At 34.5% G+C, this 12,060-nt stretch overlaps 1 protein-coding gene across 4 annotated transcripts in view; it reads right to left on the bottom strand.

Annotated features, from left to right (window-relative positions):
- RBM41 (RNA binding motif protein 41) overlaps positions 1-12,060 on the bottom strand; it is a 54,690-nt gene that overhangs the window by 19,689 nt on the left and 22,941 nt on the right. For all 4 annotated transcript variants that reach the window (XM_040629418.1, XM_008697231.2, XM_040629422.1 and 1 more), the window contains one exon: positions 721-1,124. In XM_040629418.1, the coding sequence (XP_040485352.1) occupies positions 721-1,124 (404 nt within the window). The remainder of the gene's footprint in view (positions 1-720; positions 1,125-12,060) is intronic.

The following is a 12,060-nucleotide window of genomic DNA, read 5'->3' as shown; positions in this document are numbered from 1 at the left end:
TTTTTTTTTTTGGTTTGTTTTTTAAATTGAACACAACCAAGTATATGCTCCAGGGGCTTGTGTTGCCTCTTTGAGTGACACGACAATAAAGTTTTCCATTCTGGATGTAACATATACCAATAATGTGAAATAATGATGTGATCAATAAAACAAGGATTGTTTACAACTCTACTTATATATTTGTCAATTTCTCAAGACTTAGAGGCCCTGCACTTTCACTTTGCTGTTTAGTATCAGAAATTTAAAGTCATGTCATATGAAAGCCAGGTGGAGCATTCTAAAGAAAAAAACTCATGTAATAACAGTAATCCCTACTCATAACCAGGTGGCCAATTATTTATTGACTAATTGCAGAGGCACTACGGCTACCTGATACAGTGGTCCTATGAATATTACTTGATTTATTACCAGCCTAGGAAACTGGAGGTTACTTTTCCTTCAATTCAGGACCTCTAGTAGATATGGACTAGAGTCTCATCAAGATTTCTTTAAAATTCTAAGGGTAGCTTAGGACCTTAGGAAACCACAAAGAACATCATAGGAAATATGCTACTTATATAATATGCAGAGAATTAATAGTCAAAGTCAAGGAAAAACACAATCACAGTGCCTATGTCACCAATCCTTGGTATAATCAAAGCTAATTTAAAAGTATTAATTTAGGTAGAGGTAAAGAAAAATTAAAACAACCCATGTTTTTTTTCTTGGTTTGGCCTATACCTTGTTTGGCTCCCCTGGATTATATGAAGAAAACATAGGAATTTTTCGGATCTCTTCCTCTGACAAACGATTTCTCTGGATCTCATCTTCTGGGACAAATTCTATTGGCTGCGTCAGCTTCTTAGGCCCAGTCCAACACTGCTCAGGTGAATTATCAATAACTTTTGCCACATGGAGACTGGGACCTTTACCCTGTGCTGCCTGTTTTCCCTTGTCCTGGAGTAATGACGGGTTCTCAGCTGTGCCACTATCTCCCACTGATGTAGCTGAGACCAGTGAGTGGGAAGCAAAGGGTTCACCTCTCATAAGTTGGAACTCTTCAAGACGTTTTTTCATTATCATCTCTTGGTAAAAACTTTCCAGGTTGTTCATGGGATCACCTTTGTTCTTCTTTTGGGGTTCATCTAGATCAAGACAAAGAGATAGGGAAGTTCTACAAAGCCTACCAACACAACCTTTGACAAATAAATAAAAATTAAATCTTGGATCTCAGATATAGAAACTCTGCTGGGGCAAATCTGACAAATGACAACAGTATACAGCTATTTTAATGTAGTGCATCTCAAGCAAGGCTGGAACTATGATAAAGCAAGTGAGGCACCTCGTGTGCAAAATTTAAGGAGGTGTTCACTCTCAGTCATGCAAGTACATGCACCTAACTGATAAAGGCATTAAAAATGTAACCAGTATGGCATTATCCCACTTGACAAAATTAATAATAATCCTTAGTATCATCTACTACTGAGTTCATATTCAAATGGCTCTGATTATCTCCAAGATATCTTTCTACACTTGGCTGTTCAATGCAGAATCTAAACCAGGCTTTGGCTGTTATATCTTTTAAGTCTCTTCGATTTTAAAAGAGTGCCCCTTCTTTTCCACGCCTCCAAATCATTTTTTTCTCCATCCCATTGAATTACTAGAGGAACCACATCATTTGTTCAGAGAACAAATGAAATTCGACTGATTGTTCCTCATGTTATTGTTTAACTTGTTCCTCAATCCCCTCTATCTCTTACAAACTGGCAGTTAAATCTAGAGCTATGCTATCTAATACAATAGTCACTGGCCACACAAATATATTTAAATTACTGTTTTAGATGTCAGTTCCCCAATTAAACTAGTCACATTTCAAATGCTCAACAGCCATATATGGCTAGTGGATACCATAATGGGCAGAATAGATAGAAACCATTTACATCATTGTGGAAAGTTGCATTAAGACAGTGCTGATCTAGAGGTTTGATTAGATTCAAATTCAATATTTTAGGCAACAATCATCCATAGGTAGATGTGTACTTCCTATTACATCATGTCATAAGGCACATAATGTTTGGTGGTCCCACTTTAATGACGCTAAAGTTGATCAGCATATTCAGGTGGTGTTAGTCTGATCCCTCCATTATAAAGTTTTCCCATTCACCTAATAGGTTTTGCATCCATTGATGACAATTGCCTAGCTCTGTTAATTTACTGAGAAGTTGCGAAATGAGACTCCCCTAATTCTATTATTTCTTTTATATTTGTTAATTCTATTATTTCTTTTGTATTTATTATCTGGAATTCTATAATGAACTTACCGTCAACTATTTGGTTTCCCGTATACAGTTCATATAGGAAAGGCAGGACAAATGCTTGATTTTTTTCCCAGTATTTACCAACTATGAGATTATTAAGTTGGTACCTTAGAAATCTCCAGTGGTGACCAATGATTATTTTTAGTGTAATTGTGAGATCATTTTCGTATGTTTGATGTGTTCCAATTAAATGTAATATTTATACTTTTTAGTGGTCAAATTATCCCACTTGGGACCAATAAGTCCCTTCAAATTGGCTCCTGTGTTGCTTTCCAGTTTTTTGGCACAGCAAGATGTCACAAGTTCATTTTGAATATTTCCTGACTCAAACCTAGATTATCTCTCCAAGGACCCCTGGCTCCTTTTAATGGGAAATAGTATTTAGAAACCACAATGTGTTGCTAGGTATGTTCATAGCTGTTGAGTTCATGAGTTCATACTGGTATTTCTACTTTAAATTTAAGATTACAAGTTTTTTACTCAAATGCCTTGATTTCAGACTTGTATCTCTTTTCACATATGCTTAAAATATTGGCTCAATGATATTAACAAAATTATTTATTAGCTTTTTCCCATAACATATTTATGGAATTTTAAAATGTCAATAACAATACTAATATAACTATTAATAATAAAACTACTGTTTCATATATCTTTGCAGTTATTTTTGTCCTTAAAATGTATCCCATTAGGAATGTACAAATGTTGTTCTAAAGTCACTTTACATAATTGTTTTTTCTGTATGGTTATGTTACCAACTTTATAGTTAGGTTCATTTGCTTCAGGTTATTTATGAATTTTAGGAATTGATTTTTTTCCTTTATTATTTTTTATATTATGCAGAACATTTATATGAGTCTAAAATGAAAACTGTGTTATACAGTACCTTCACATAAGTCTCACCTCCATCTCTGTCCCCTTCATCCCATTCCTTTCCTCCCCCATAAGTATAATTTTTATTGTTTTGACATTATGGTTCCATTGTTTCTTTTTTGAAAATATAAGCAAATAGGTGTGCATACACAACACATATATGTGTGTATCTATATAATTCATTATTTACACCCCTTTCCTACATAAAAGGTAACTTACTATAAACACTGTTCTACAACTTACTTTCTTGCACTTAACAATATATCCTGGAGATAACATATTAATGTGTAGAGCTCTTCCCCTTCCTCTTGATAGGTGCACAGTACTCTACTGTGTGGATGTTAGTGCTATATCCAGTCTTTTCAGCTTTTTGAATAATACCCTGACAAACAGCCTTGTGCCTACAGGATTTTGTATTTTTCCAGTATGTCTTTGAAACACATTACAAGAGGTGGCATTGCTGAGACAAAGGGTAAATGTGTATGTAATTTTTCCTAATATTGCTAAATTCCACTCTGTAGGAGTTGTATTATTCTGCATTTCCACCAGCAAGGTATAAGAATATTTATAGAAGGATTTCTTAAGACCCCAAAAGCATTAACCATTAAGGAAAATATCGACAAATACAACTACATTACAATTTAAAACTTCTGTTCATTAAAAATATCATAAAGAGGGGCGCCTGGGTGGCACAGTGGTTAAGCATCTGCCTTCGGCTCAGGGCGTGATCCCGGCGTTATGGGATCGAGCCCCACATCAGGCTCCTCCGCTATGAGCCTGCTTCTTCCTCTCCCACTCCCCCTGCTTGTGTTCCCTCTCTCGCTGGATGTCTCTATCTCTGTCAAATAAATAAATAAAATCTTTAAAAAAATATATCATAAAGAGACAGAAAAGTCATAGACTGGGAAAAGGTATTTGCTGCACAAATAACTGGCAAGGAACCATTAAGAAAAGGGGCAGACAATTGAAAATATGCCTCACAAAAGAGGAAATATACATGGCTAATAAATATAGGCAAAATGTTCAACCATATTAGAATTCAGGAAAATGCTAATTAAGAATGGGTTAGGATATTAATAGAAAATGGCCATACTGGCAAAAAATTAAAAAGAACACCAATATCATGTCAGTGAAATTGTAGAGCAAATGGAACCCTCATACATTGCTGGTAGGAATGTGCACCCATAGTGCAAATCACTATACCATTATCTACTGATATTGAATATATGCTCATAATATGACCAATCAGTTCCACTCCTACATATATGCCTTACAGAAACTTAGGTATACATGTACCAGGATACAATAATAATAATGTTTGGATCAGTGCTATTTATAGTAGCCTGAAACTGGCAAAAATATAAATGTCCATCTAAGAATCAATTATAAAATTGTAGTCAGTTTATACAACAAAATACTATATTCTAATGAAAGTGAAGAAATTTCAGCTACATATGACCACGTGGATAAATATTCTAATGTATACATTCAAAAATATATATTTATTTAGTGACTACTATGATTCAGGTACTATTCTAGGTTCTTGGGATGTATCAGTAAATAAAATAGAGATCCCTATCAACATAGAGCTCAGTGAATTATAGAGTATGTCAGAAGGTTATGAGCACTACGCTATGAAAAAAAATACAGCAGTGTAATGGGTGATTGGAAGTGCTAGGGGGTTGTAGTAGTGGTAGTTGCAATTTTAATGTTGGTCTCGGTAAGTCTCATTGAGAAAGTGACATTTGAGAGAGAATACTTAAAGAAAGTGAGGGAATCTATCATGCTGATACTAGAGTGAGGGCCCCAAAGTGAGGAATATGTTTCAAAAAATTTAAAAAGTCTGAAATCATACAAACTATCTGACCACAATGGAATTACATTAGAGATTCACTGCTAGAAGAAATATGAGAAAATACAAATATTTAGAAATTAAACAACAGACTTCTAAATAACTCATAGGTCAAAGAACTCACAAAGGAAATTTTAAAAATATTTTCAACTAAATGAAAAGGAAAACACAGCATATCTAAATTTATAGATGCAATTAAAACAATGTTAGAGAGAAAATTACAGCTTTGAACACCTATATCAGAAAAGAAGAATGTGTTTAAACCTACAGTCTGAGCTTCCAAACTAAGGAAACTAGAAAAAGAGCAAACTAAACACAAAGCAAGGAAAAAGAAGAAAATAATAAAGATTAAGGAATAAATCAGTGCAACAGAAAACAGAAAAATAGAGAAAATCACTGAAACCAAAAGCTGATTCTTTGAAAAGTTTAACAAAATGGCCAAACCTTAGCTAGACCAACCAAGAAAATAAGAGAGAAGACAAAAATGACTAAAATCAAGAATTAAAGATGAGGCATCATTACTGACACTATAGAAATGGAAATGATTATAAGGGAATATTATAAATAACTTCAGGCCAACAAATTAGAAAGCTTAGATGAATGGACAAATTCATAGAAAGATACAAATTACCAAGCAGACTCAAAAATAAAGAGAATAGCTGAATAAACCTATAATAAGTAAATCAGTTGAATCAGTAATCAACAATCTACCCACAAAGAAAAGTCCAATTCCAGATATCTTCATTGGTGAATTCTACCAAATATTTAAAGAAATAATATCAATCATGCACAAACACTCTCAGAAAATAAGAGGAGGGAATCTTTTCCAACTTATTCTATGATGTCAATGCTATACTAAAACCAAAGCTAAACAAAGACACCACATGCAAAGAAAACCACAAATATCCTTCATGAACAGACACAAAAATCCTTAACAAAATATTAGCAAGTCTGCCTAATTCAGCAATATATAGAAATGATTATACACATATAAGTGGAATTTATCCCAGAAATGAAAGACTGGTTTATCATCTAAAAAAATCAATGACCATAATACATCATATTAATAGATTAAAACATTGAACTTGAACTACATGATCACTATAGTGAGTGCAGCAAAAGGATTAAATAAAATCCAAAACCCATTCATGATTTAAAAAAAAAAAAAAACCTCACTTAAGTAGGAATAGAAGGGAACAACTTCAACCTGCATATGTTAGGCTGAATGACTCCCCAAAAATGTCCACATCCTAACTCCTGGAATCTATGAAAATGTTACATGGGAAAAGAGACTCTACAGATGTGATTAAGTTACACATCTTGAGTTAAGGAGATTATCCTGGATTATGCAGGTGGGCCCAATATAATCAAGGAGGCAGGAGGGTCAGAGACAGAGTAGTAGATGTAGCAATGGAAGTGGAGGTTGAAGTAATGTGAGGAAAGGGCCATGAGCCAAGGAATTACAGGTGGATTTTAGACACTGGAAAAGGCTCCCCTAGAGAACTAGAGAAGAGAGGCAACCATAAGAACAACTGGATTTACAACTTCTGACCTCTAGAACTATAAGAGAAGAAACTAGTTGCTTTAAATCACTAAGTTTATAATAATTAGTTATAGCACCCAAAGGAAAGTAATGTACTATAATGCTAAAGATCATGTACAAAAAACCTAGAGCTAAGATCATAGTTTATCGTTAAAAACTGAATGCTTTCCCCCAAAGACTGGGAACAAGGCAAAGATGCTTGCTCTCACCACCTCCACTGGACACCGTACTGAAGGTTCTAGACAAAGCAAGGAGACAAAAAAAGACATCCAGATTGGAAAGAAAGAAGTAAAACTGCCTTATTCATAGGCAACATAATTGTCTATGTAGAAAATCCCAAGGTATCCACAATAATCAACTGTATTTCTACAGACATGTACATAACAATCAGAAAGTGAAATAAAACATTTCTGTTCACAAGAGCATCAAAATGAAAAAAATATTTAATTAGTAAAAATATAATATTTGTAAACTTAAAACTATAAAACATTGCTGAAATAAATTACAGAAGGGCTAAATAAAGGAAGAGACATTCCATGTTCATGGACTAAAATATTCAATATTATTAAAATGGCAGTTTTCCCCAAGTTGAATTACAGATTCAACACAATCCTTATCAAATATCAGCAGGCTTTTTTTTTTTTCACAGAGAAATTGACAAGCTGCTCCTAAAATTTACATGGAAATACAAAGAGCCAAGAATAACCAAAGCTACCCTGAAAAACAGGAACAAAGTTGGAGGAATTACACTACCTGATTTCAAAACTTATATAAAGGTAAAGACATTGAGAGTATAAGGGTAGGTGTATACATCAATGGAACCAAAACAAGTGTCCTGAAATAAACCTTTACATTTATGGTCAATTGATTTTTCACAAAGGTGCCAAGACAATTCAATGGGGGAAATAATAGTCTTTACAATAAATAGTGCTGGGAGAGTTGGATATGCATATTTAAAAATATGAACTTAGGATCTTTATCTCACACACAAAAAATTAACTCAAAACAGATAACAGATCTAATTGTAAGAGCTAAAATGATACATATTCTAGAAGAAAACACAGGAGAATATCTTTCTGACCTTGAGTTCAGCTACAATTTCTTAGATATGATACCAAAAGCCCGTCATAAAGGAACAAATTGATAAATGGAACTTCATTAAAATTTAAAACATTTGTGCTTCAAAAGACACCATTAGAAAATAAAAAGGCAAGCTACAGACTGGAAGAAGATATTTGCAAATCATATAACTTATAAAGTACCTGAATTCAGAACTCTTACCACTCAATACTAAGAAAACCCCATCAAAAAATGGGTAAAAGACTTGAATAGACACTTCATCAAAGAAGACATAAGAAAGGCTAATAAACACATGAAAAATATTCATGATTATTTGTTATTATAGAAACTCGAATTAAAGCCACAATGAGATATTAGTACATACCCACTAGTATGGCTGTTTAAAAAAAAAGGGAATAACAAGAGTTGGCAAGAATATAAAGAAGTAGGAACGCTCATACATCACTGATGAGAAAGTAAAATGATGCAACCACACCGGAAAACAGTTTGGCAGTTCCTCAAACGGTTATACAGAGTTACCATATGACCTAGAAACTCCATTCACTCAAGAGAAATGAAAACATATCCATACAAATACTTGGATATGAATGTTCATTGTATTATTCACAGTAGCCAAAAGGTGGAAAGTATTCAAATGCCATCAGCAGAGAAAGGATAAACAAAATGTGGTATATCTATAAAATGGAAAATTATTTAGTAATAAAAAGGAATGAATTGCTGATACAGGCTACAACATGAACAAACTTCACAAACATGTTACCTGAAAGAAGCCAAATTCCAAAGATCACATATTGTTAAGATTCCATTTATATGAAACACCTAGATACAACAAATTTATAGAGACAGAAGGCTTGGGGTAGGTGTGGGAGTGATCTATTGTAAATACGCTCATGGGAATTTTGCAGAGTGATGGAAATGTTCTAAGATTGGTTCGTATTGATGACCATAAGTCAATAAAAATTTACTATCGCCTTAATTGAACACTTACAAATAGGTGAATTTTACCACATATAAAGTTCATACCTCAATGAAGTTTAAAAATCAAGAAAAAAACTATTCAGTCTCACAAAATGTTAGAACAGAAAATAGGCGAAATATATTAAAAGACATTAAAGAATAATTAAATGAATGATAAGATATAGCATATTCACCCTTGAAGATCTGAAGACTCATACTGTAAATATGTCAACTGTCCTCAATTCATTTAAATACTCGATGGAATCTCAGTTGAAATCATGTAAGAGAGAGTATGTGTGTGAGTATGTGTGTGTGTAACTTGACAAGCTGATTCTAAAATTTCCATGGAAAAGTGAAGTATCAAAAGTAGACAAAACACTTTTGAAGAAGAACAAGGTGGAAGGAATTGTTTTTTTCTTATTGAACCAGATATCAAGACATTAAAAAGCTAAATTGTCATCTGGTTATGATATACTGAGAGCCAAAAAAGACCAAAGGAACAAAAGAGAGAACCTATAAAAACACCCATGCATACATGAACACCTGATATATGACAGAGCTAGCAATAAATAACAGTGCAGGGACATTTTCAAAATATATTGTTGGGATAAAGGGTTATTTATATGGTAAAAAACAAAACAAAACAAAACCTGAAATCCTACTTCATACCATATACAGAAATCAATTCCAGGTGGATCAAAGACTTAAATGTGAAAGGCAAAAACATAAAGCCTTCAGAATAAAGAACAATATCTTCCTGAGCTCATGCAGGGAAGGATTCATTAATCAAAGCAGAAAAATCACAAAGTGGAAAGAAAAATTAATAGATTTTATTACATACAAATGAAGAACTTTTATTCATCAAAAGACACCATAAAGGGAATGAAATGATAAGCCAAAAAGTAGGAATAGGCATTTTCAACACATATAGCCAACAAAGAGCAAGTGTCCACAATAATAAAGAACTTATACAAATTTATAAGAAATGCATTTAAGATGAGAGACGAAATTTGGAGATAGAATATTCAGGACATATAACCACAACACTTTCCTACTAGCTCCCTCTTCACAGAGCACTACTGAAGGTAAGTAGTGATCATTGAGATCTGCCATATCCCAGGGCTTTGGGGCAAGCTACTGCTTTGATAACATGCCTAAAGTGACCTCTGAACCAAGAGTGCATCTGGACACAGATATAAAACAGATGGAAAGTTATGCAGGTAACATTTGCTAAATGAGCAAAAGAACTGAATAGCCATTTCACAAAGGAGGCTATCCAAATGGTCAATTATGTGTGAGAGGGTTTCCAACCTCATTAGACACCAACGGAAGGAAGTTAAAACCACAACGAAACAAACAAAACAATATGGACTTAGACTCCTGAAAAGTATCAATGCCTGCAACAGACGGACAGACAGACAGACAGACAGACACACACACACACACACACACACACGAACTGTTATAAAGCAAACTAAATGCAATATGTAATCCCTGATTACATCCTGAATTTAAAATTGAGAAATCTAATTAGATACTGTATATTAGATAGTATGTGTAACAATGCTAAATATCTTAAGAGTGAACATAATACTATGATTATACAGGAGAATGTCTATGTTCTTAGAAGATACATAATGAAGTATTTAAGAGTAAAACCTCTTAATGTCTGAAATTTACTTTCAAATTGTTTAGCAATAGACAAACCACACATACACACACACACACACACACACACACTCTCTCTCTCTCTCTCTCTAGTGTAGAGGATAGTAGAGATACAGCAAATGTGGCAAAATGCCAGTAGTTGGTAAATGTACATGAAGGGTGTGAGTATACTATCCTTTCAATTTTTCTCCATGCTTGAAATTTTTCAAAATAGAAGGGTGAGGAAAACAAGACTTTACTAAACCCTAGACAAATAAAAAGTAATATAAATGAACGCTAATTATTAAGAAAGGGAACTATACTGAAATATAAGTAAATACCCATCAGATTGGAGTCTGATGATACCCAGTGTGGACAAAGATATGCAGCAACCTGAACCTTCTTCACACGTGGTTGGTGGGTTTTTAACTTGGGACAATCCCTTCACAAAAGAGTTAATATCTATAAAGTGAACAGGTAGGAATTCTTCACCCCTCAATTCCACTCCTAGGTATATATCCTGAGAAACTCCTGCATATGTGTCCCAGGATACATGTACAAGAATGATCACAGTAGCAGGACTGATACTTACAGCCCCCCCCAATGGAAACAACCCACATGTCCAACTACAGTAAAATGGATAAATAAATGTTGATATGTCCATATAAAGGAATACTATACTACAGTGAAAGTGAATGAACAACGGCTATACATGGTAATATGGATGAATCTCACAAATATAGCAGTAGGTAGAAAAGGACCCAACAGAATACATACAGCACAATTCATTGATAAAATGCCTAAAAACAAGCAGAACTAACCACTGTCTAGTGATGTATGTATGGGTGGTAAAAATATAAAGAAAAGCAAAGAAATTCTTATCACAAGTCAGGACAGTGGTTATATCTGGTAGGCAGGGGGATGTTATTTCTGAAGAGCATACAGGGACTTTTGGAGTATCGGCAAGATTTGATTTCTTGACTTGACTGACTGTATGTATTAAGTACTCTCTGGCATGATCCATTTCATTATTAAAAATGTTTTTTTAGGAGCGCCTGGGTGGCTCAGTTGGTTAGCATCTGCTTTCAGCTCAGGTCATGATGCCAGGGTTCTGGGATCGAGCCACATGTTGGGCTCCCTGCTCAGCAGGGAGCCTGCTTCTTCCTCTCCCTCTACCACTCCCCCTACATCTGTTCTTTCTCTCTCTCTCTGTCCAATAAATAAATTTTAAAAATCTTAAAAAAAATATTTTTTTAAAAAGTGAATTAAGAGGTAAAGAAGAGGAGATAAATCAGTATACTGGGTTGAATAGTATCCACCCTAAATTCATGTCCACTCAGAACTTCAGAATGTAACCTTATTTGGAAATAGCGTATTTGCAGATAGTTAGGTAAGATGAAGTCATATGGGATTAGAGTGCGCCCTAAATCCAATGACTGGTGTCTTTTTAAGAAGGCCACGTAGAGACACAGACACACATGTCATGTAATGGTAGAAGCAGAGACTGGAGTGATGCATATACAAGGTAAGGAGGGCCGGCAACCAGGAGAGGGGCACGGAACATATTCTTCCTCAGAGTCTCCAGAAGAACCAACCTGTCAACATCTTGATTTGAACTTCTAGCCTCCAGAACTGTGAGAGAATACATTTCTGTTGTTTTAAGTCACCTAGTTTGTGGTACTTTGTTACAGCAGCCCTAGGGGACTAATACACATTTTGCACCGGGAAATGGGGTGCTCCTGTAACAAACACCTACAAATGTGTGAGTGGCTTTGGAATTGGGTAATGGGTAGAGGCTGGAAGAATTTTTG

The sequence above is a fragment of the Ursus maritimus genome, assembly GCF_017311325.1.
Source record: "Ursus maritimus isolate PB19 chromosome X unlocalized genomic scaffold, ASM1731132v1 scaffold_X1, whole genome shotgun sequence".
In the NCBI taxonomy this organism is placed as follows: Eukaryota; Metazoa; Chordata; class Mammalia; order Carnivora; family Ursidae; genus Ursus; species Ursus maritimus.
The sequence above is the reverse complement of the archived record's forward strand: the minus strand, read 5'-3'. Positions and strand labels throughout refer to the sequence as shown.